Source organism: Phacochoerus africanus, chromosome 1, assembly GCF_016906955.1.
Source record: "Phacochoerus africanus isolate WHEZ1 chromosome 1, ROS_Pafr_v1, whole genome shotgun sequence".
In the NCBI taxonomy this organism is placed as follows: Eukaryota; Metazoa; Chordata; class Mammalia; order Artiodactyla; family Suidae; genus Phacochoerus; species Phacochoerus africanus.
This window is the reverse complement of record NC_062544.1, coordinates 118,862,133-118,888,598: the sequence shown is the minus strand read 5'-3', so window position 1 is coordinate 118,888,598 and position 26,466 is coordinate 118,862,133. Positions and strand designations below refer to the sequence as shown.

Below are 26,466 nucleotides of genomic sequence, written 5' to 3'. Positions count from 1 at the left end.
TAGATCACAGACATGGATTCAATCCTGTGTTGCTGTGGCTGTGATATAGGCCTGCCACTGTAGCTCAATTCGGCCCCTAGCCTGGGAACCTCCATATGCTATGTGCTGCCCTAAAAAAGAAAAAAAGAGAAAAAAAAAAAAGCTTTAAGAAATAAGCAGATTTGGAGCTCCTGTCATGGCTCAGAGGAACCAGATCTGACTAGTATCCATGAGGACAGAGGTTCAATCCCTGGCCTTGCTCAGTGGGTTGAGGATCTGGCATTGCCACAAGCTGTGGTGTAGGTTGCAGACGCGGATTGGATCTGGCGTGGATGTGGCTGCAGTGTAGGCCAGCGGCTATAGCTCCAATTCGACCCCTAGCCTGGGAACTTCCATATATGCTGGGTGTGGCCCTAAAAAGACTGAAAAAAGAAAAAGAAATAAGCAGATTTGGGGCTTTGAGCACTGGAAGTAGCATTGTTTGAATTTGGTCTCATAAGTAAAAGGACAGTTTGGTAAACATGTTTTATCTATTCTTGCAGGCCATCTTTGAGCTCTCCCAAGGAGAAGAAGACTTAATAGAGGACTTGAAATTGGCAAAAAAGGTACATTCAGATTCAGCAGTCCTTTGTATCACCTCCTACTTCTCTCCTCTGTGTAATTTCACAAAGATTGTGCTTTATGAGTACTCTTTTTGACTAAGGTCATCAAAAGTTGAGAAGAACCTGCACAAACCAAGTAGTGGGGAAAATGGCTCAATGCAAGAGTTCTCTGAACCTGGCACCTTTAGGGATTCTCCTCTGTATGTCTCTAATGCACTTCAGGGAATACTTTCATTTAATCAAAAAGCATTCATGGGGGAGCAGTTTCTCGGGGCTACCTGAGATGCTGACTCCTGGGCGTAAGTCCTAATTTCACCCCAAATAAAACTTAACTCTCAAAAAAAAAAAAAGTGCTCACGGGGCTTGGCTTTACATACATTTGGTTGTCCTAGAAGTCTCACATGCAGGGCCCCCTCCTCCCTGGGAAAGAATGTGTGGATGTCTGCAGCTGGAACTGTGTTTTGGAAAGAAAGTCATGTGCATCCCATGAGGTTAAAAATGGTTCATTGAGGCAATTCCATGCTATCATGTACATGTATGTTAGGGTCGTTTTTTTGTGTGTTTTTTCTTGTCTTTTTAGGGCCATACCTACTGCATATGGAAATTTCCAGGCTAGGAGTCCAATTGGAGCTGTAGCTGCCAGCCTACACCACAGCTACGCTGGATCTTTAACTCACTGAGCAAGGCCAGGGATCTAACCCACATCCTCATGGATACCAGTCGGGTTCATTACCACTGCCACAAGAGAAACTCCAGTTATGAGTTATATGGAAACTTGTTTCTAATCATACTGTATGTGGAAGAGGTTGAAATTTGTGCCTTGTATTCTATATAGTCTTGACAGGAGTCCTTCCTCAAAATCCTTTCCATTACATGGAGTTCCCGTCATGGCTCAGTGGTTAACAAATCCAACTAGAAACCATGAGGTTATGGATTCTATACCTGGCCTCACTCAGTGGGTTAAGGATCTGGTGTTGCTGTGAGCTGTGGTGTAGGTCACAGATGTGGCTTGGATCCCACGGTGCTGTGGCTATGGCGTAGGCCAGTGGCTACAGCTCCAGTTAGACCCCTAGCCTGGGAACCTCCATGTGCCGTGGGTACGGCCCTAGAAAAGAACAGCAACAACAACAAAAACCTTTCCATTCTAGTGACCCCCATGGAGGCTAGAATCCAGACTCCTCCAGCTGATACTCACAGACTCCTCAAGGAATCAGGGTTGGAAGGACACCTCCCTTTTTTAAGTATCCTTAGTCCAACTTTCTGCTAATATGAAATCCCATTTGTAGCATTTCTGAGAGATGGCCATCCAAGCTTTGCTTGGAAACAGCCAAGAAACTGAGTTTTGGGCAGGGCTGAGGAGGAGGAAGATGGTGGGACAAAGAAGGCATTTAATTCTGGGAGACATCTTGGTGGGCATATGTCCAGCTCCTCCGTCCTGTGTCAAGATTTTCCTTAAGCCCCTTAAGACGTTTTACTTCTGTCCTTTGCTTTGCTGGTCTTCCCTTCTTGGAAACCCATCCCTTTCCTTTCAGCCATCCATATCCACCCATCCTTCAGAAGAAAGTTCAAATCTTGGAGTTCCTGTCGTGGCGCAGTGGAAACGAATCCCACTAGGAACCGTGTAGTTGCGAGTTCAATCCCCGGCCTCACTCAGTGGGTTAAGGAGCCGGTGTTGCCATGAGCCGTAATATAGGTCACAGACATGGCTCGGATCTGGAGATGCTGTGGCTGTGGTGTAGGCAGGCAGCTGTAGCTTCAATTAGACCCTTAGCCTGGGAACTTCCATGTGCCATGGGTGCGGCCCTAAAAAACCACCCAAGAAAAAGGAAGTTCAAATCTCAGTTCATTCTTCAACAGTATTTACTGTCTCCTCCTCTCTGCCAAGCAGCTCATCTTTAAAATTTCCCTTAGCCGGTCTACCTCTAATTCCCTGATCCTCTGATCTTCCCAAATAGCTTTATAAAAGCCCCACCACCACCACCCACCCCAGAAGGCAGGGACTGTGTGATCTGAGTCTTTGTATTCTATTGTAGTGTCCTGGGTATAATTATGTATTCTTGTGGTTTAATTATCATTAATACGAGGTGATAAGACTGGCAGACATTTTGCCCTCTTTGCTTCAAATGCGCAGTAAAGGCTAACAACTATGTTTTTTTCTTTTCTTCCTTTACTTAATTTTAATATGGACTAATTGAAAAAGAACCTGCTAGTAACTAATTTTGTGTAAAGTAGGGTTTTTTTAAGCTGTCTTATCTAATTAAAGTTAATTTTTAAAACATTATACAAATAAAATCTGCTCTATACTTGTATCCTTTCTGAGATGTATAATACCCTAAAAAAAACCTCTTAAAAACTCTGCTTTGGTTTATCAACAACCATAGAAGGCTCAAGGCAATGCTGGATTTTCATTTGCTCCAGCCACACCCTTCTTCTGTTTATGCAGCATTATGGGAGAAGTTGTTGAGAGCCAAATATTTTGTTACTGCGTTGGGGCGCTCAGAAGCCATTTATGTTAATAACTTACTTCCTCTGATTTTAAATATTTGCTTCCATCTCTTGCCCTTCTTGTGCAGGCCTATCATGACCCCATGCTGAAACTCTCCATAATGACAGAACAAGAGTTGAATCAAATTTTTGGAACACTGGACTCCTTGATTCCTCTACACGAAGGTATAATTTTGTTCCCAGAATGAGTTGTGACTTGTAGCCTTGAGTGAGTTGTCTTATAACAAGTCACGGTTATGTAATAATGTGAGTAACTCAGAATCTTATAGCCCCATTCATGTTTGCATGCCTAACAAAATAAGCATTCCATTTGTTATTTTTTTACCAGACCTCCTTAGTCAGCTTCGAGATGTCCGGAAGCCTGATGGCTCGACTGAACACGTTGGTCCCATTCTCGTGGGCTGGGTAAGAAAAGTTCTCTTGTCTTGATTGAAGATAAATTTCAATAATGTAGATGAAGTTTCATTTCACCTTGACTTTTTCTTGTTGGAAGGCATTGGCTTCACAGCAGAAAAAATTTATCATTACAGGAGTTCCCATCATGGCTCAGTGGTAATGAACCGGACTAGTATCCATGAGGACATGGGTTCGATCCCTGGCCTCGCTCAATGGGTTAAGGATCTGGCCTTGCCCTGAGCTGTGGTATAGGTTGCAGACGTGCCTCGGATCCCAAGTTGCTGTGGCTGTGGTATAGGCCGGCAGCTGCAGCTCTGATTCAACCCCTAGCCTGGAACTTCCATGTGCCGTGAGTGCAGCTCTAAAAAGACAAAAAAAAAGTATCGTTATAGTTAGGCTTTATCTCCTCAAAGCATAGAAACATTTTTTTATTACTATAAATGTACTTAAAGATAACATGGGCTTTGTGCAATAAAAGAAGTGAAGTTATTCATGAAATTGTTACTAGTTTCACATCAAGCAATGTGAAACTAATTAATATTCACATCAGGCCAGTTACAAATATAGTTATTGCCTTTTTTATTCTAATGAAAATTCATGAATAGGAGTTCCTGTCTTGGTACAGCGGAAACGAATCTGACTAGGAACGATGAGGTTGCAGGTTTCATCCCTGGCCTTGCTCAGTGGGTTAAGGAGGATCTGGTGTTGCCATGAGCTGTGGTGTAGGTCACAGACATGGCTCGGATCTGGCGTTGCTGTGGTTCTAGCATAGGCTGGCAGCAATAGCTCCGATTAGACCCCTAAGCCTGGGAACCTCCGTATGCCGCGGGTACGGCCCTAAAAAAGGACAAAAGACAAAAGACAAAAAAAAAGAAAAAAAAATTCATGAAAAGCTTTCTCTCTAGCACTATAAAAGCCTTTTATTCATGCTATTAAAAACTCTGTGGTCAAATATTTCATAAACAAGGTAATAACTAAATGTTTTTAATGTTTAGCATATATCTTATACTAAGTAATTTAGGAGAGCTGGGTCCTGTGCTAAACTTTATCCCAATATAACCCATTCCCTTTCCTAATTGAAGAAATCAGCTCTGACTGTAGGTTATGGATTGTGAATTTATGGTTCTAGGGCTGAATTTGTGTTTTATTGAGTGCATAAAGTGATTGTTCATTTGTTTAATTTATTTTAGGCAAGGCATGGACTCTATTTTTCCACAGTCCCCACCACTCCCTATTATACATTTCTGTTTCACTCTGCGAGTCCTTGAGTGTTTCACCCCTGCTCCAGGTGTTTTTCATTTGTTACGAAGCAGGTCAGGAGAGCAGATTACTTTGAAAACTTTTTCCAGGCAGGGTTAGGTCTCTCATCCCTCTGATCCACACACTGTTCCAGAAAAATAGGCAGGAAGTGCCACAACAGCAAGTATTAGAGTCATCCCACTGCTTGGAGAGTGTTGTGGAAATTATAAATCCTACTCTTACTGTGTGAATTCTGTTTATCCAGTTCCATTTTATTTGTGTTTTAACCTTCCTAAACCTTCCCGCTCCTAAGTTTTGATGTTGATCTTTTCACTTACGCTTCTCAATTACTGCCTTGATCAAGAAACTCTGAGGGTTTCAGCTCCAGTTCAGGAGTCAATTTTAGCACTGAGGCTGAAATATCCCAAGGGAATCTGAAAGGGAAGTAATGTTCTAGGATGAATAATTTAGAAAATGTGCCTCAATATTTCAGGAGAGACCATTCATCTTATATCCTTGACTTTCATTTTATTATGAGCCGTGGTAGATGTCTTCATTGCCCACAGATAAATTTCTCTAAAGAGAGCCAGACAGCTGGAGACAGAGGAGGTGTAATGAGAGGAGAGAGTCTGCCTTGGTATTTCTTGAACTTCCTCAGTCTGTGGATGGCTTTGGTGGGAGTGAGCCCACAACCCTCCAGAATTAGCACGATGACTCCTCTGTTTTTGACAAAATGGCAATGCAGAGCTACAAGGTGTCATATACAAATCATCACTTCACACCAGAAGCAAAAATGAATGCATTTGCCTAATTACTAATTTTTTTCTGAAATAAATGCACTTTTATTAGGATATTGGTTTGCTTTGAGGATAGCTTTTGCAGTCCTTTTCTGTACCCAAAAGAAGTTCGTCCATGCCAGTCCACTGCAGTCTGGACCTTTCAGACACAAAATAGGGCCTTGCAGGGTGAAGAGCAGGCTAAAATTAAACAACTGGCCCATTGTTACCAGACCTCATGAGAAACAGTCCTTATTTATCAGGCCTGACGAGCTGTTAAATGTTTTCCCTCTTTTAACTGCAGATGTGTCCGTATGAGTGGGAACTGTAAACCAAGGGGTACATCTGTTTGAGTTCTGGTCTTTTTAACAGAACAAAATAAACATCTTAGTGGACTTTGAATGAGAAAAGTCAGAGCCCATTTCGACCCATGAAAAATTGATTTATTTCTCCCCAAAGGAAAAGAAGTGGGGCGGGGGGGGACCTTTTAAACAAGTGAGCCTCCCAAGTGGATAGCCCTGACCAGTCCTTTTGACCCTAGAATGAATCAATTACATTTACTTGGAAGACCTTAAACAGAGTGGTGGGGTTTTTTCAGGGAACCACCCTGGTTACTCACAGGTTGGCCTGTTCTTATGAGCCTCCTCTGTCATAAAGACACAAGTTCCCAAGTGACTTTATCTTCACGCTAAGGTTTTTTCAGTGATAAAATAATTTATAAGCTCTCCAAGGCAGAAGTTCTTATATTAATTTGGGTTCTAATTAAATTTTCATTCCAAAGAGAGAGGCAGGGTATATGGAAGCAAAAAAAAAATAGATTTGTTCTATCCCTTTTCTCAGCGATAGGGAGATAGAAAGAATTAGCTAAAAAAAAAAAAGTGAAAGAGTTTCCCTTATAAATTCTTAATGGTCTATTTAAAGAGCTAGTTCAAAGCTTTAGGACAGAGGGGACAGACATCCATCAGACTAGATTTGCTTCTCTAAACCAGAATTTCTTCAATAAAAATATTCTAGGAAAAGACAAAAAAATAATAATAAATAAATAAATAAATAGAAATAAAAAATAAATAAAAATTTAAAAAAATATATTCTAGGGATAAATAATAGCAATATCTAGTACTTACTGATTCTTAACCAGGAACCAAACTTGTGTTACATTTTTTTTAAAATTGAAGTATAATTAATTTACAATATTGTATTAGTTTCAAGTATACAACAAAATGGTTCAGTTTTATATTTATATATATGTATGCATATATATATCCCATATATATACATATGTATATATTATTCTTTTTCAGATTCTTTTCCATTATATGTTATTATAAGATATCGAGTATAGTTTCCTGTGCTATACAGTAGGTCCTCGTTGTTTACCTAATTGTTAATCCCAAACTCCTCATTTCTCTCTTCCCCGACCCTCATCCTCTTTGGTAACCATAAGTTTGTCTTTTTTGTCTCTGAGTCTGCTTCTGCTTTGTTGTGTAATGCTTTTTATCTGCTCTATCTCAGGATTTCATTCAAGGAAAAAGGTATTACTATGTGCATTTTGTAAGTGGAGAAACTGAGGCTCCCTGAAGGGTCACTTGACTAGTAATTGTCTGAGTTAGGCTTTGAGCATGATTCTGCCTGGTTTCAGAGTCTGTCCTCTTAACTATTGTGTTATCGCTTCTTACATTTTCTATAAGTGAATGTGTGTGTATTTGGGAACCATTCTCTGTACATTTTTCATTCTCTGTCGAGTTATAGATTACTTGGGCTTTTTCTAGCCAGTGAGCTGAACCAGATAGCTTTTTGGGTTCTGCTCAGGAAATGAGCACCCTGTCAGGTGTGAATACAGGACCAGATCAGGATTTGGTTGCCATGGCAGTAGGGGTGCAGGATCAGAGAAAGTAATGGCCCATTGGATAGCAAGCAGCAGTGTGGTTAGGGTACCTCACTAGTTTACTGATGGTTACTACTGATTTGTTTCTCTGTAATGAAAACATTGGAAATTTCCAGGTCTTTTTAAAAGGTGACAAAGTAGAATGAAATTAAGAGGGCCTGAGTCTCTTTATTAATTAACTCTGAAGCTCTGAATTACAAGCCACAATCCCATATCTGGGAAGTGAATGCGTGTGTGTCTGTGTGTATGTGTAAGCACCAATTATCATTACTTTCAAATACAACATTGAGGCAAGGATGTCTATAGCTCTTTTTAAAACAAATAAAAGTCGGGAACTTGGGGTTATCCGATACAATTTGGAATAGATTTACATGGAGATCCTGCTGAGTAGCATCGAGAACTATGTCTAAATACTTATACTGCAACAGAACAAAGGGTGGGGAAAAAAATATATACATGTAAGAGTAACTTGGTCCCCTTGCTGTACAGCAGGAAAAATAAATAAATAAATAAAACAAATAGAAGTTTGGAGTTCCTGTCTTGGCTCAGTGGAAACGAATCTGACTGGTATCCATGAGGGTGTAGGTTCTAGATCCCTGGCCTCACTCAGGGGATTAGGGATCCACCGTTGCCCTGAGCTGTGGTATAGGTCACAGATGCGGCTTGGATCTGGCATTGCTGTGGCTGTGGTGTAGGCCAGAAGCTACAGCTCCAATTGGACCCCTAGCCTGGGAACCTCCATATGCCTCAAGTGCAGCCCTAAAAAGACAAAAAAAAAAAAAAGAGGGTAGAGGGTTTTTTAAAACAACACATAAAGAAAGTAGACATTTCTAAGGAATGTTAAACTCAACAGTAAACTTTTTAAACATTACATCCATGAGGAATTCCTGTCTTGGCACAGCAGAAACCAATCCGACTAGGAACCATGAGGTTGTGGGTTAAATCCCTGGCCTCACCCAGTGGGTTAAGGATCTGGTGTTGCTGTGAGCTGTGGTGTAGGTTGCAGACACAGCTCAGATCTGGCGTTGCTGTGGCTCTGGCATAGGCTGGCGACTACAGCTCCAATTAGACCCCTAGCCTGGGAACCTCCATATGCAACAGGAGCAGCCCTAAAAAGACAAAAGACCAAAAAAAAAAAAAAAAACTATTATATCCATGATATCTTGTTTGGTTTTAGTCATTAAGAAAATACTTTCAATTAAAGGTGTAAAAGAAGAAGCAAAATATTTAACTTTGACCCATTGTTCAGATGCTGTTACAATTTAAACCATGTTCATAAACCGGCAAATATTACCTAATCTGGTAATCCATTAAACATTCATTTGTTTGTTCATTCAGAATACAAACACTGAATGTGTACCATACACTAGGCCCATGTACAGTACCGAGCATGCAGAGATGAAAGACCCTCTTGTCACTGTCTGGCAATGAATTCCCCTGCTGAGCAAGTGGTAAATGTGGCTTTCTCGTCCAAGGGAAACACATCAGGGCCATTAGCTACATTTTATTGCCTCCAGTGACTTTCTGGAAACTGACAGCCTGTGCATTAGGATGCTAAGTCTTGGATGGCACTCATAGAAGTGAGGAAGGAATGAACAGCTCTTTCCCTGAGTCTCTGACTCCATGTTTGTACCATTTGACTGATGGGGCATGTCAGGGAAATTAGTATTTGGCTGGAAGGAAGATAGTGGAGCTGAGGTGTTCTAAAGCTTGAGTTGTTCTTTGCATGGAATTGTAATGTTAACCATTTGGTATAGCCAAGAATCATTCTGGTCTGTAGAACTAATTTAAAAGTCTTTTCTAAATGCTTTTTGCCTCTAATTTTTTACTAATTATACTTTTGCTTTGACTTCTTGGAGTTCTTTGGAACTCCTTGAATCAGGTACCTTAAAACTAATGTTGAGGTGCTTGCCCTGGGCCATGCTAAAGGCTGGGCTGTGGGGTCTGGTTCCTTTCTTTTTGTAGCACTAAGTTTTCAAGATTAGTTTCTTATTAATAAATTCAAAAGAACCTCTATTTTAAAAAAAGGAGGGGGAGGCTTTCCTCTCACCAGGTAGTTTTGAAAGTTTAGGACAATTCTGTTTGTATAAGCAATAATTTTAGTTTAGGAAAATTCTGAACTATATGCATATATAGTAATTTCAGTTCTTTTATGTCTAGTTTAGATTGACAGAAATGCAGCAAATTATTAGGATCTCATCAATCAAGAAAGTAAACATACAACTAAGAAAATAACTTTGTACAGTCAAGCCAGAGCTTAAAAAAACCTCTCCATTGACTGCCATTTTGAAGATTCCGCTGTCTGTCTCCTCCAGCCATGCAGATAAAGGAATATTGGTCAGGCCTGGAGACCAGTTAGGTTTTGTTCAGTCCCAATGAATAATGTAGCTTCAGAGCACGATTATTTTAATGTTCCAACCGTCTTTTAATGTTTCTTTCTTAGCTCCCTTGTCTCAGCTCCTATGACAGCTACTGCAGCAATCAAGTAGCTGCCAAGGCTCTGCTGGACCACAAGAAACAAGATCACCGAGTCCAAGACTTCCTACAGCGATGTTTAGAATCCCCCTTTAGCCGCAAACTAGATCTCTGGAATTTCCTTGATATTCCAAGAAGCCGTCTGGTGAAATACCCTCTGCTTCTTCGAGAAATCTTGAGGCACACACCGAATGATAATCCAGATCAGCAGCACCTGGAAGAAGCTGTGAGTTTGTTTTTTTCTCTCTTCCCTTGTTATTTTCCCCAATGGCTGAATGAAGGGGCCTTGGTACCTGGGACTCAGGATTCTTGGGTTCCAGGCTTGGCTCTGCCTTCAACCATGTTTTGATTTTACAAGTTAATACTACTCCTAATCAGGAGTTCCCGTTGTGGTGCAGTGGAAACAAATCCGACTAGGAACCATGAGGATGCAGGTTCAATCCCTGGCCTTGCTCAGTGGGTCAGGGATCTGGTGTTGCTGTGAGCTGTGGTGTAGGTCACAGACATGGCTCACATCCCACATTGCTGTGGCTGTGGTGTAGGCTGGCAGCTGTAGCTCTGATTTGACCCCTAGCCTGGGAACTTCCATATGCCACAAGTACAGCCCTAAGAAGCCAAAAGGAAAAAAAAAAATTAAAAAAATGTTAAAATACTACTCCTAATCTATAAAATGCAGTATTTACATGAAATGCATTCTCAAGTCCCTTTGATTCTGAATTTTCTTGATTCTGCATAGGTGACTCTGTAATCTGTTATAGTTGCTAACTGAGGGTTAAGATCTCCGTGGAGATTTGAAAATGAATAGCTTTGTTTAGTTAGCAAATGGAAGTTGCCTAAAAGGCATCCTTGCCACAAAGCCTATTTGTGAAGTCAAACACCCATTTAAGACCCAGCTCTCACCAGCCCCACATTGCAGAGTGGAGCCTAGTCCAACCCGCTCACCAGCAGTGGTGAGTATGGGGCTGGGTGGTTTGGGAAATATGGATTCTTCCCTAACAGCAAGAGAAGACCAGGAAAAATGGGTACATACTGTGAGAATATGGCGAACTGTGAACATTCTGCCCAGAGAGGTTGATTCTGATTGGAGTGCTCTGTGGGGCAGGGCACAGGAGATGGAGATGGCAGGCCAGGAGGAGCAAATGGCCTGATCAAAGGTGTGAAGAAATGACAGGGCAGGCATGCCAGGGAATGCCATGGATCAGTCTGTGTGGCATTGATTATACTCAGGAAATAGCAGGAGAGGAGGCGGAGATTGGTGGTTCATATTGATTATAGAGAGTTTTAAATATCAGTTTGAGACATTTTCCCTTTGTTGTGTTTTTGTTTTGTTTTCTAAGTAGTTTGGATTCAAGGTTCAAATCCCAGCTCCATCACTGACAAGCTATGTAATCTTGGACATGGTACTCTTCATCTGTCAGATGGGATGGAGGAGACTAAGGGCAGGGAAGCAAGTGGTAGGATACTGCAGTGGTCCAGGTGTGCTGTCATGGAAACCTGCGCAGGGAGGTAGCATTGGGGATGGAGGCTAAAAAACCAATTCAAAGGGCTCATTCCCTATGTGGATCCAGGACAAGAACAAAAGGAGGATATGCATAAGTTATTAGCAAACCAGAAGCCTTGAGCATGGGGAGAAAACTGCCTATATCTTCCCAGAGAGGGGCCTAATAATAAATAGTAACAACAACAGCAATAAAAATAGTAATGCTCGCTGACATATTTGAATACCTAGTAAATCAGCTTTATGTAATTGCCCTATATGTTATGTATCTGATTTAATCATCATGATAACCTCTGAGATACCTGTTCATGTGAGAGCTATCTTCCTTTTCCAGGTGAGGCTGGGTGAGGGTGGGAGCAGGGGTTAAATAACTTATCCAAGTCGTGGGCCAGCAAGTAACATCTGAACCCTCTCAGTGTAGACTGCAAATCTTGTGGCTTTTCCACTTCTTTATGATCTTATACCTTGGAACTGAAAGCCCGGATGCTTCTTTAAGCCCCTGTTGCCTTTGAAACTGCCCAAAGCTGTGTGGCCACCCAGCTCCGTGGAGGAGCTTCACTGGTACAGAGCTGGGCCAGTTGTCTGTGTCGGGATAGAGAATGAGGAAAGATTATTTCCTGATTCTGATTCACGAGGTGTTTGATGTGTCTGGCAGGCCCAACAAGCACAGACCAGGCTCCCAGTACAGCACGATGGGGGACACAGGCATCAGGGATGAAGCCCATCTCACTTCATCATGTCTGTTTTTATTACTGGGAAAAGTAATAGGGTTGCCTCCCGTCCGTATTTCATTCCAGCCAGTGTGTGGTCTGTAGGAATGAGAACAACAGGGAGCTCAAGCTAGTCTAAATAGTTACTTTTTAAAGCACACAAGCCTGCTCAGAGTTTCACAGTTAAGTTTTCTTCTTTTTAGTATGTTACATGAAAGAATAATGCTCTGTTTTAAAAAACACACCCAGCAAGCTAAAGTTTAAATTTAAAAACAGGTTAGAATGTGATTGTTTGTGATCTGAAAGGATGCACCAATTTCCCTAATGCATAAAATGTGATGCTATTTTCGAAAGCCTAATCTGCACCTAGTTGTTCAGACAGATGCACGAAGCATGGTAGGTATGCCATGTATTGGAAAATGAAGACTCTACAAAGCAAATCTTCTAAGTTCCCATTTACACAATACAGGCACAGCAATTTTTTCCCCTTCTTTTCAAAATCCTTATGGCTCTACCGTAGATGAGCAGAAATATTTAGCCCTATATTCTTGGGTGCATTGTGACTGTTTGATAACCATAAAATACACAGTACCAATGTCACTTGAATTACATGTCCCCTGAATAAATTTTCCACCAAAGAAAGGGGAAAATAAGAGAACTCTAAGTAAGTTGCTTCTACACTGAGCATTCAGTCTTATGATTAGATCTGAAGAAAGGTCTTGCTTTTAATGCAGTGCATAAATTCCACATCTGTATTAGAATTTCTTAAAAGTGTTTTGATAGAGAGTTCCCCCCAAAGAGAACTTCTTAAAATTGGACTTTGGATATTCAGATATGCCAGAGATCTGGCTATTAAATGTTTTAAATTCTAAGGATTGTTTCAGCCAGGAAATAATCCTGCAGCCAATCTCTTCCCTCTGCCCACCCTTGTTCCAATTCCTTTAAAAAATATATATCACTGGGAGTTCCCGTCGTGGCGCAGTGGTTAACGAACCCGACTAGGAACCATGAGGTTGCGGGTTCCGTCCCTGCCCTTGCTCAGTGGGTTAACGATCCGGCATTGCCGTGAGCTGTGGTGTAGGTTGCAGACACAGCTTGGATCTTGTGTTGCTGTGGCTCTGGCGTAGGCCGGCGGCTACAGCTCCGATTCAACCCCTAGCCTGGGAACCTCCATATGCCGCGGGAGCGGCCCAAGAAATAGCAACAACAACAACAACAACAATAACAGACAAAAATATATATATATCACTGGAATCAATGGAAAGAACAGTCCTGCTTTTGATGCAAAGCAGTGAAGGCTGCTATTCTGGTCCACATCAGGAGCCGACAAGTAGATGATATTACCACACAAGGGACTAGGCAGACAGGGCTTTCAGATTCCTCTTTGAGGATGATTCCAGCATGTGTGGGCTTAATCCCTGTTCTGTTATGGATATCTCTCATCATCTCCCTTTACCAGCCCCTGCCCTTCAGTTTGAACCCAGATGAGAGACGCAACAATAAGTTTAATTTAAATGCGTAACTACCACAATCATTTGCTTTTGGCAATTTGCTATATGTAACTTTATTCCTCGCTATACTTCTACAAATAAATTCTTCTCAGGAACCGGTGAATATAAATACAAAATACTGGTTTTTTGTTTGTTTGTTTGTTTGTTTTTTAAATACTGTTTTTAATAAGTAAAGGCAGACCCACAGTTACTCTTACATAGACGTAGAATATGGAATAACACTAATTGTTTCCATTGTTTAGTTTCTTTTTATTTTTTTCAAACACCAGAGAAATAAGCAGCATTTGAGAGTAGTCATAGCTGCCTAAGGAACCACGGTGGCGTTTGAGTTTATTAATCTTCATATGATTTGCCAGATGTTCAGTTGCCGAGTTAAATTAGGAAATGAATGCATCTTTATGCCTACAGAATATTTTCCTTCTGGTTTTGTGGATACTTGCAGGAAATTCAGAAAATTGACTCAAGTATTGGTTAATTCCAGCTGCCGAGGTACACCTAGTAATAGTTAACTGATAAGATGAGCCACAGCAATTAATTCTAAGTCTTTAAAAATAAGCAGATAGGTACTCAACAAGCATTAATTGAATTAACTTGGAGGCTTAGTCAGTCATAGCTTTAGTATATTTTGTGAAATTTCTTTTTTATTTTTTTGAAAATGACAATAAATCATGAGTTATCTTTAAAAACCAAGAGATGGAGAGTTCCTGTGGTGGCTCAGCAGTAAAGAACCTGGCTAGCATCCATAAGGAACCAAGTTCAGTCCCTGCCCTCACTCAGTGGGTTAAGGATCCGGCATTGCCATGAGCTGTGGTGTAGGTCACAGACATGGCTCGGATCTGATGTTGCTGTGGCTATGGTACAGGCCAGCAGCTGTAGCTCCAGTTCGACCCCTAGCCTAGGAATTTCCATATACCGTGGGTGCAGCCCTAAAAAAAATTTAAAAATAAACATAAATAAAAACCAAAAGGGGAAAAAAGAAACAAGGAGGAAATTTGTATACCAAACTGATCTATTTATTACATGTTTTGTGTTAGTAAAACTCAGATTAATTTCACAGGATTTGTATTTAATATTGACATCAGAGACTAAAAATTTTTCTTTTGTAACATAAAGAGCCTGTATTTTTAAAAGCAAAATGTTTTATTATTATTATTATCAAAGTAGTGCTAGCTCCAAATTTAGGAAGTAGAGAAAAGAGTAAAATAAATGATCTTTGAAACTTTTAGTAACTATGCACGTGTATAGATTATATGCATCTCTCCATAGGATGTGGTCAGCAGACTTGAGCTCAAAGCCGTAAGGTAGTCTATCAAACTTGAGTGCAAGTGCCAAAGTTATAACTGGGTAGACGTTTTTATCCAGTTGCTTTGGGCAGAAGGCAAATGAAAAATAACCACTTAACAATCTTAGAATTCACTACCACTGTAACATAAGATCCAGTAGCTTTGCACTGAGTAAAGTCCTCTTTTAAAACCTTGCTTTTCAGAGACTGGTTTATTTTTCCTTTAAGTAAATGTGACCAAGAAGAGGCCTTATTGATAACATTTCTTATCTGTTAAGTTCTTTTCCATTAGTACCACCACAAGAAAGATGGGACTGTTGGGTTTTTCACTTTTAGAGGACAGAGAACTCTGCTGAGGAAGTCATTACTTTGCCTTGAATTGATGTCATTGGGTTTTTACTCAACTAATTTCTTGCTCCTTTGTTTTCTAGTATTTTCTAACTTTTAAATGTATTATTCATATGATAGAACAACACTACATCAGAATAAATGTCCACTGACCATGTCTCAGTGTTATATTCTTGTTGTTTTGTTCTGTTTTGCTTTTTGTGGGGGCTGCACCCTCAGTGTATGGAAGTTCCCAGGCTAGGAGTCGAATCGGAGCTACAGCTGCAGGCCTACACCACAGCTCCAGCAATGCCAGATCCCCAACCCACTGAGTGAGGCCAGGGATTAAACCCACATCCTCAAGGATACTAGTCAGATTCCTTTCTGCTGTGCCACAGCAGGAACTTCTTGTTGTTTTGTTTTGCTTCATTTTGTAATAACAAAAATGTATCCACCATTGCTTTGAAATCCCTCTACCCCTAACTTATTAACATGTACTATAGGCATAGAGGTGAGTGTATATAGACCAATTGTCCCCACCCTTACTCCTAATGCCTTTCCATTCCTAATTCTCTGACCTTTGTAACTTATTTATGTTTGTGACTAAAAAGATAACCAAACCATTTATTCACACTCAGTTTGCAAATATTAATTGTGGGTTAGATTGAATGTGTATAGAGAGACCTTGAAACGGGGTTTCAAATCCTAAAGGACAATCCCTTTTCTGGACTTTTTTTTTTGGTCTTTTCCAGGGCCACACCCACAGCATATGGAGGTTCCCAGGCTAGGGGTCTAATCGGAGCTGTAGCCGCTGGCCTACACCACAGCCACAGCAACTCAGGATCCGAGCTGCGTCTTCAACCTACACCATAGCTCATGGCAACGCCAGATCCTTAACCCACTGAGTGAGGCCAGGGATCGAACCCGCAACCTCACGGTTCCTAGTCAGATTTGTTAACCACTGAGCCAAGACAGGAACTCCCCTTTTCTAGACTATTATGTTCTGTTTTGTTTTCTTTCCTTGGCCACATTTTTTATATGCCTGTATTTTCAGCATTGTGAGCATGTTTTAAGAGATGTGCGCCATGGAGCTCAGTGGTTCTAAGTTCCGCATATTGAAAGTAGCACTTTATGCAGTTCCTGTAGTGGCTCAGTGGTTAACGAATCCAACTAGGAACCATGAGATTGCGGGTTCGATCTCTGGCCTCGCTTAGTGGGTTAAGGATCCGGCATTGCCGTGAGCTATGGTGTAGGTTACAGCCACGACTCGGATCCTGAGTTGCTATGGCTCTGGCGTAGGCCGGGTTCTACAGCTCCGATTAGACCCTTAGCCTGAGAACCTCCATATGCCTCAGGAAGTGACTCTAGAAAAGGAAAAAAAAAAAAAAAAAGTAGCACTTTATATCTCTTCCTCTCAAATAAAATTATGCATCAATGTTAGTTTTATATGTAATATAAATCTCTGTATATGTATACTGTATTTATCTATATGTTTTGATGTATAGATGGATAGATTAAAAGCATTTTTTTTCCCTTTTCCCAAGCAGCAACGTAGAAAACAGAATCTCAGAATTAGATTCAAGTATATCATAGCGACTTTCTAGGCTGAGTCCCCTGGCCATGTTAGTGTGGATGGTTTGCTTACTTTTTCCATACATCATACATTCTTTTTGTTTTCACAGATAAACATCATTCAGGGAATCGTGGCAGAAATCAACACCAAAACTGGAGAATCTGAATGCCGCTATTATAAAGAGCGACTTCTTTACCTGGAAGAAGGCCAGAAAGACTCCCTGATCAACAGCTCAAGAGTACTGTGTTGTCACGGCGAACTGAAGAATAACCGGGGTGTGGTGAGTGGTTACTCCCTTCAGTGGTCTCATCCTAGCCTCCAGCCCAAATGCTTAATCCATTTGATGTTGAGCCTCCTGTTACTATGCCTTCCCTATCCAAGGTCACATTCTTTAGACAAAAATTGCTTTTTCAGTGTCTTTTATATAATTTTTATATATTTATATATTAGATAGCTATAATTCATAAAGTATACATTATATATATATTTTTTAATTTCATGACCACTACATACTCAGAAAAATTTTCAAAACCAACATAGAGTTGCTGACTTTTTCTCTGTTTGGTCATGACCTTCAAAAACAAATACAAGCAGTTTTCTGAGTGCAACCAAAAAAAAAAGTTTAAAAATTTTTTTTAAAAATACAAACAGGGGAGTTCCCGTCGTGGCGCAGTGGTTAACGAACCCGACTAGGAACCATGAGGTTTCGGGTTCGGTCCCTGCCCTTGCTCAGTGGGTTAACAATCCGGCGTTGCCGTGAGCTGTGGTGTAGGTTGCAGACGCGGCTCGGATCCCGCGTTGCTGTGGCTCTGGTGTAGGCCGGTGGCTACAGCTCCGATTCAACCCCTAGCCTGGGAACCTCCATATGCCGCGGGAGTGGCCCAAGAAATAGCAACAACAACAACAACAAAAAAAAAAAGACAAAAAGACAAAAAAAAATACAAACAGGGAGTTCCTGTGGTGGCGCATCGGAAATGAATAATCCAACTAGGAACCATGAGGTTGCAGGTTCAATCCCTGGCCTCACTCAGTGGGTTAAGGATCCAGCGTTGCCCTGAGCTGTTGTGTAGGTCAAAGATACGGCTCGGATCTGGCATTGCTGTGGCTCTGACGTAGGCTGGCAGCAACAGCTCCGATTAGACTCCTAGCCTGGGAACCTCCATATGTTTCTAAAAGGACAAAAGACCAAAAAAAAAGTAATAATACAAAACAGTTACCATCTCCCACTTTGATATCAGAAAATGATGGGTAATTTTAATCAGATATTACAAGTATATGATCTCATAAAAACAGCTCTTAAATTGAATTCATTTAGCTTTGTGAGAAATGCTGCTTCTTTATGAATTGGTACCTAAGCACAGACTGACATTTTGAGACCAGTTTTTTGTTTATATACAGACCATTGGCTGTATATCTAGCTCTGTCCTGTAGATACTCAATTTCTTGGCTTTTATTCCTCAGTATATTGAAAGTATTGCTCAGAGTTCCCTTCGTGGCTCAGAGGTTAACAAATCCGACTAGGATCCATGAGGATGTGGGTTCAATCCCTGGCCTTGCTCAGTGGGTTAAGGATCTGGCGTTGCCGTGAGCTATGGTGTAGGTCGCAGACATGGCTTGGATCCCATATTGCTGTGGCTGTGGCGCAGGCTGGAGCTTCGGCGTAGGCTGGCAGCTGTAGCTCTGATTCGACCCCTAACCTGGAAACTTCCATATGCCATGGGTGCTGCCCTAAAAAGCAAAAAAAAAGAAAAGAAAAAGAAAGTATTCCTCTTCTTCTATCATAATAACTTGTACAGATCTCCCCTGGAGGGCTTACTACAGTGTGTTACGATTCTGCATCTTTCCATCAGTATCTTCCATTATACTATGCTCTTTTTTTTTTTAAGACGTGAAAGTCAACTCCAATTTTTATAATTAGAGTCAATAACTATAAAATTAGATTTTAATTAATATTATCAGAAGAAACATAACATTAAATTTTTTGAATTATAAAAACTGGTCATATTATTTAGTGAATAGTGAATTAAGTGACTAATGTAGAAAATCACTATTTTACATGTGGCTTTTAATCATCTTATAATTATACTGTGCTCTTTTAGCATAGAGACCGTGCCTTGTCAATCCCCAACTCTTATCATGGGGGCCTGGCACATACTAAGGCACTCAGTAATGTTAGGTGAATGAATGAGTGAATGAATGAATAAATTCTTACATGAAGGAAAAATGGATTTGAATTATATGAGAGTTCAAAATTCGTTCAATTCACCAGGCTATTTCTTTATGTAGTCAATAGAAATTAATGCTAATCTGTAATACAGACGTATATAATTTAAATATATTACGTATAATGTATATAATATTTTATTTTATATATTTAAATTTCAGTATTGAGAAAGACAGTCTCTACTTCTTTAGTGTTTCATCTCTAATATCTAGCCAACCCTTAGAATGAAAGCCAAAACTAGATTGAAAAGCTCTTAATAAAGCTTTGATGATTCAAAGGATGCCCTTTTGACCTAGATTGAACAGGGGCGTTCATGAGCAGGCTTGAAAGTGTTGTTTGAAATCATAGAGTACATGTCGCAGCACCCATTATCCATGCTGCTGTAAATCTAACCAGCTGTTATTGCAACAGAGGTTATGAGACCTGTTTCAGGCCACTGGTTGAAGAAGTGTTTCTGTTTGACTAAGGAGTTACTGATTGCCAGAAAGCTCCATTCTGGTTTTTGCTGATTTTGGAAAACACTAGTGGACTTACAATGTCTGATGCTCTGGCTCCTCCAACATTCTTTCTCAGGAGCCCTTGAAAAATAGTCAGGAAGATGCATTACTCCAGGAAATGAGGGCCTGTTCCCTTTCTGTCCATCAGTCAAAGACTGAGATTCTCTGGCTTGCTGTGCCTAGGACATTAAAGATGAACTCTTTCTAGTTCATGTGGCAGGCAGATAGAATTCTGAGAACAAAGATTTCTGTTGGGGTGAGAGATTTGTTTTTATTTGTTCATTTTACCCCTGGTAGAATTGTAAAAGTCATTATGAACAAAACCCTGAGTCAGAAAAAAAAAAAAATCTCAATAATTTGAGGGCAACAAGGAGCTGTGACTAAGAAGGGGAATTCTCAGTGAACATTCATAAAATAAGGGATTTATTTTACTTTATTTTATTTTATTTTATTTTATTTTGCTTTTCAGGGCCACACCCACAGCATATGGATGTTCTCAGGCTAGGGGCTGAATCAGAGCTACAGCTGCCAGCCTATGACACAGCCACAGCAACTCGGGATCAAAGCCACGTCTGTGACCTACACCACAGCTCACCACAATGCCAGATCCTTAACCCTCTGAGGATCTAACCTGCAACCTCATGGTTACTAGTCGGATTCATTTCCGCTGTGCCACAGCAAGAACTCCAAAGGATATTTTTTTAAGGTTGCCCAGACAAGATGAGTTCAAACCTCCTACCTTGGATAGAAGATTAATTAAAGTAGTAACAGGATTTTTTGTTTTTAGTATGTAAAACAATGACTAACCCCTTCCTTTCCCTTCCCGTCCCAATTTGCCAAAAAAAAGTTTTAACGTTCTCTCTGCCATAGCTCCCACACCAAAAAGAAAAAAGCTGTTAACTTGATTATTTTGTGCTTTACTCTGTTTTTCAATCTCAAACCTCCCCCTTACCCATTCACACCAATACAGAATCATCATCATTTGTGTTTCTTCTAGCCAATATTTGGTTGCGCTTTAGTTTCTGCAGTTTTTGGTGGGTGGGTGGGTGTGTGTGTGTGTGTGTGTGTCCCCATCTATCTGTCCGTGGGGTTAGAAGACCCACAGTATCTTTTCTTCCAAATATAAAACTGATAATTCTGAGTGTACTTCCCTGGCCCCAAATCAAGATTTTAACGTGAGTTTCCAGCCTCACTCTTCTGGTCTTCTCTTTGACTTCCCTGGGCTGACATTCCCAAATATTTCCACTGGAAAACCAGAGCCAGCTGCAAGGTCATGGATCTTCTCACCTCAGCTTCCCACATTTCCAAGCTGTGGAAAGAGTCTGGCACTTGGAGTTGTATGGAGCCAATTTACTCCTGCTCCACCCAGTAAAATTGCTTTCATGATGTGGTTTGAGACAAGCCTTTATTTTTGAGATTCTCTTATTGCCCACAGCACACACATCAATTGTCAGCCTTTTAAGCACAACCTCTTCAGAGCACTGAGGTTCTTATGAACTTAACCAAGAAGAACAACTTCTTTGATCATCCTTCTTTGTGGCTGCAGCCACATGTACTGCTTTCCTCTGGGCTGGGCAGTGTTCTGAGCTGGGAAGCCTGGATGAAGCTGATAATCAGCTCTGTGGTTGAAGAAACAAATATTTTATGGGTTTGGGGAGCAAGGATTAATATTAGGCTCTGATATACCAGTCTCATCCTTTATAGACTATTACTCATTTTGATCTTTTAGAGTTATCTTGGGTACAGTAAACCAAAACCAGGTGAGCACTAACTTCTTTTTCCTTCAATACATCCTTCATTGTATGGAGTTTGTCTTTTTTTTTTTTTTTTTTTTTTTTTTTTTGCCCAGAAGAACATACTGGAGGCTATATGTGTCTGCACAGGTTGTAAATTGCCCCTGGAGTCGGCAGACCTGGCTGTAGGTATCTTAAGGCAGAAAAGTCTTCTTCAGTGGGGCCCTAGGGAGGCACTCCTATAGGAAAGGCAATGGATGTATCTAGAAATGCCTCCAACCTCCAACTTCTGTTCTCCTGGAGGTAAATTTGAGCCTAGAACTTGAGAAGCCAGTGTGAACTTGGTACCCTCTTATCCATAGAGGTTCATTTATTAACCATTTGCTAGATGATTGCTTAGGGGAATCCTGTGGATTCTTTTCTTCCAGAAACTGCATGTTTTCCTCTTCCAAGAAGTGCTTGTGATCACTCGAGCCGTCACCCACAATGAACAGCTCTGCTACCAGTTGTACCGACAGCCTATCCCCGTGAAGGACCTCCTGCTGGAAGACCTGCAGGACGGAGAAGTGCGGCTGGGCGGCTCCCTGCGAGGGGCATTCAGCAACAATGAGAGAAGTATGGAGGACTGTTTGTTTTGACCTGTTGGACATCTTTGGTTGTGGTAGTGTGGAGGGAGTGGCTGGCTGGTGAAAAGGGAAGAGCCATGACCTTGGAGTCAAATGGCCTTCCAGTTTGTTTCATTACTTGTGTAACCTTATTCAACCTCTGTGAGCCTGAGTTTCCCATCTGCAGAGTGTGGCGTGGGGAAGTACATGCGTTACCTACTTCATAGGGTTGTTAGAAGGACTGAGAAGATATTGCAGGAGTTCCCATCGTGGCACAGCGGAAATGGATTTGGCTAGGAACCATGAGGTTGCCGGTTTGACCCCTGGCCTCGCTCAGTGGGTTAAGGATCCACTGTTGCTGTGACACGGCTCAGATCTGATGTCATTGTGGGCGCAGCGTGGGCCAGCAGCTGTAGCTCCAATTGGACCCCTAGCCTGGGAACCTCCATATGCTGCAGGTGTGGCCCTAAAAAGCAAAAAAAGAGTAAGACATTGAAGCTGACCTGCCTGCACATAACTAGTGCCCCTTAAGCTCCCTTTCTCTGACTCCTTCCATTGGATAAAAACATTCTTAGGACCACACAGTCCCTATATGACTCCAGTTGCATAACATGGATTTTTGTAGTTGAACTGGCAAACTTACCTCTAACGAGACACAACTATGGGCAACTGGGTTGAGGGTTTATCTGTGATTACTTGAACCGGCTTCTCTAACTTGAGACTTGATAAACAAAGGAATTAACCAAGAGACACTTAAATAGCAATGTCCACCAAGTATTTTCTATGTGTCAAACACTCTTGCAAGCACTGATGAACCAAACAGCTCAATTCCTTGTAAGCCCTGTGGAACCTACATTATAACACAGGAGATAGGTGAGTAGCAATTAAATATTCCAGGTACTGTTATGAAAACTAAAACCCAGGAAGGAGATGGAAAGGGATAGCAGTAGGAGGTCTGTTTAAGATGAAATGGTCAGGGATGTCTTCTTTGAGAAAGTAGCATTTGAGCCTCTTGGGTTAATATCAGCATTGTATTGTCAAAGTAATTAATGTATACTGCCTCTTACCTCCTCACCAATCCCTCCACCCTAGTGGAATAGTACTTAAATTTCTCAAGTGCTGACTATATATGCCAGGCATAAGTATAAGCACTTAAATATTTTATCACATTTATCCTTCTTAATAACCATCTAAGGTAGGTTCTCTTTGTTTTCCCTATTTTACAAAGAAAGAAACTGAGACATAGAGGACTTAAGGCATTTGCCCCACAGCGAGGAGTGGAGCCTGAATCTATCTGAAGCTAGTCTATTGGCTACAGGGATCGTGCAGGGGACTGAATGAACTCAGATGCTTCTGTGAACTGCATGCAAGTAGACACATGGGGCCCATTAAATGCCAATTAATGTTGTTATTAAACTTAGTCACATGTCTTCCACACTATGCACTACCAGTTTTTAAAGGCATGTAGCCCCTCTTGAGGTTATGAAAATGTCATTTCATTTTAAAATGAAACCCCCTTATAAGAGTTCTGTGTCTTTACATATCTTCTCAGTCATTGGATACTAAATGTACAGGTACTGTGGAGGGTCATGGGCCTGTTGGCTGTTACAAAGAGCGTCTTAAACTTGAAAAAGCTCTAGCTTGGGGCAGTTGAAATTACACGTTATCAGGTGCACATCAGATGTATGGAATCCAAATCTTTAAGGGTAGGATCCCAGGATCTACATTTTTAACATACTCTTAGGAGATTTTGATATGCAGCCAGATTGGTACCCAGTTCTCTGGGGTCCCCTAAAATACAAGATTTCATTCTGTGCTGATTTGCTAGACCCGTGTCAATACCTGTTGATTGATGGAGGCTGCAGGGTGGAGCCGAGCCATGTCCTGGATCAGTGGGACACAATTAGTAATGAATTGGTGATATCTGCTGTGGGTACTGGGGGTTCGTGGCACTGCATGTCTTGCCTTTGGCTTGGAAAAATACCTGTCCCTTAACCTTTTTTTTTTTTTTTAATGTGTTTTTCATTTCTAGTTAAAAACTTCTTCAGAGTAAGTTTCAAAAATGGATCCCAAAGTCAGACCCACTCACTGCAGGCCAACGACACCTTCAACAAACAGCAGTGGCTCAACTGTATTCGTCAAGCCAAAGAGACAGTTTTGTGTGCTGCTGGCCAGGCTGGGGTACTTGACTCTGAGGGACCGTTCATAGATCCCGCCACCAGGGGCAGGGAGCTACAAGGAGAAACAAAACTTGAGCAGATGGACCAGTCAGACAGTGAATCAGATTGTAGTATGGACACGAGTGAAGTCAGCCTAGACTGTGAGCGCATGGAGCAGACAGACTCTTCCTGTGGGAACAGCAGGCATGTTGAAAGCAATGTCTGACAGAAGCACGTACTTCTTGGAAGTACCCTGTGTCTTACCTGTACAGTATTTGCATTCCACACATGGAACGATTTGGAGAAGCACTTTTTAATACTTGTGTGACCATGTTCACCCAGTTCTCTTCTATCTGTACTTTTGTCCCTGTACTGTAACTGCCAATCTGTCTGTGTAAGCTGGAATCTGTGGCAACTGTTACCCTGTATTGTATTTACCAAGTGTCTGGATGGCTGGAGAGGTACTTGAACAAGTTACTTTTCTTTGTCTTGCTGGATTTTTAAAAATAGAAAGCCTCTGTAAAGTACTGTTTCATGTAGTTTGCTGAAAGAGTCCTTCGGTGTTTTTCTAGCTCCTTACAGGGTTGCTGAAGACATGAAATGCAAAGGGCTTTGCAAACAGGATATGAGGAAGTCACTTGTGTGTCATGATGGCATTTGAAGGAGAACTGGGAAAAATCAATGTTTCAAGTGAAATTGGTTCAATGTCATCCAACCAAAAAGCATGAAAACATCCCTGGGGCTTTTGAAGGCTTAATTTTGCAAAGGAAGAAGCACTGTCTTGACCTTGCAATTTCATCTGATGCAAATTTGATGCAGTCATCTCTTAGAACATGAAATAGAGTCTGACCTTAAAAGGACCAGCGCAAAAGCAGCTGTCAGCGCTAAAGCTTGAACTAAAATGTGCATTGCACCAGGAAGTCTCTTCCATAGATGCTGGCTGGCCTTACAGAGCCATTTCTAGCCTAAGACATCAGAAGAAAACTCATCAAAGGGCCTGAGGAAACCTGGCAAGATAACAAAAAGGCCAATCTTTGCTTCGTTTCATCTGCCTGGGACTACTCATACTTTAGACTGTGAATGAAGAGATGAGGACAAGAGACTGCAGCCGAGTCAGTGACTCTGTTTATAGAAACATGTAAGAAGAATTTGGAAAAAGTGCTCCTTCATGACCTTATGTGGGAAGCATTAAAAGAGAAAAGCACAGTCCAGTGTCCTTCTGGGAAAAGCCTTGGGTTTTCCCGCTCTGCTTTTGGGTCATCAGTTTGCTGTCTCTGTCTCTGTACTGGGATCGGAATCACAGTTACATTCTCCAGAGGCCAACTTAATTAACTCTATGATTAATTAGGATCAGTTAGACAAACTTGTAACCTCTTTGTCTAGCCTTGATTTACAATGCAGGGTGGGTCACAGACCTTGGAAGAAAGGTAACTGAATACATACACAGATAAGCTCCCTGCGAGTGTAAATATTAAAGATGACTTGTGCAAAATTGTACCCACACCAGCACTATTAGAAACGGTTCTAAATTATTGCCAAAAAAAGGTTTTGTTTTTTTTTAATCTTCTGTGTCATTCAAGTTTACAGAAAGGAAAGCAGTAAATACTATGTTGTCATTTTATTATGTACATCTGTCATGTACATTCAAAGAAGCTGTGTGACAAGATTTATCAATGTAAAAACAAGGTATATTACTTATTTTTCAAAAAAAAAAAGTTGTAGTCAATTTTATCCTGTAAAGCCTATTTCTGTATTTATAGATTTTAAACATGGTGAATTTTTTTTCTATTACAAGTTTATTTAAAACTGCTTTGTTTCTTCAGTTGTTATTGATTTGGCGAGTGAATGAACCTGCTGCAGATAGAAACAGAAAAGCTGAGAAAGGTTGTTTGATGGTGGGGAAAAGAATGAATCATTCTTTGCAGGAGCCATCAGCCACTTCGGCCAGCCTGTTGAGAAAAGTCTGTCAAGGGCTGGCCTATGGGAAGAAAGTCAATGAATGTTTTCATGAAATGAATGTTTTTGTATATTGGCCTTAAACTTTTCTGGAAGCATTTCAAATAAATTACATTAAAATGCCATCTTCTTTGTGTACAGTATTTACCCTACAAACACCAAACTTCACCCATCTTCCTGGGAGATTCTTTCTGAAATTTTCGATTGTACCCAAATACACACTTTATTTTTGGTTTATTTATTTATTTATTTATTGCTTTTACAGCCACACCTGCAGCATACAGAGGTTCCCAGGCAAGGGTTCCAGTTGGAGCTATAGCTGCCGGCCTACACCACAGCTCACGGCAACGCCAGATCCTTAACCCACTGAACAAGGCCAGGGATCAAAGCCACAACCTCATGGTTCCTAATCGGATTTGTTTCCTCTGCGCCACAGCAGAAACTCCCCAAATACACACTTTAAATAGGATGTGAGGAGTTCCAACTGTAGCGCATCGGGATCAGCAGTGTCTCTGCAGCACCAGGACACAGGTT

The 26,466-nt window shown here is 41.0% G+C and overlaps 1 protein-coding gene across 7 annotated transcripts in view; it reads left to right on the top strand.

Annotated features, from left to right (window-relative positions):
- Positions 1-26,057, top strand: part of ARHGEF3 (Rho guanine nucleotide exchange factor 3) — a 341,554-nt gene extending 315,497 nt beyond the window's left edge. For 5 of the 7 annotated variants that reach the window (XM_047777298.1, XM_047777308.1, XM_047777288.1 and 2 more), the window contains 7 exons: positions 522-584; positions 3,155-3,251; positions 3,415-3,491; positions 9,826-10,083; positions 16,868-17,038; positions 21,641-21,827; positions 23,850-26,057. In XM_047777298.1, the coding sequence (XP_047633254.1) occupies positions 522-584; positions 3,155-3,251; positions 3,415-3,491; positions 9,826-10,083; positions 16,868-17,038; positions 21,641-21,827; positions 23,850-24,202 (1,206 nt within the window). In that variant the 3' untranslated portion in view covers positions 24,203-26,057. The other 2 variants (XM_047777328.1, XM_047777337.1) reach the window with 2 other exon arrangements.
- Positions 26,058-26,466: the final 409 nt, after the last annotated feature.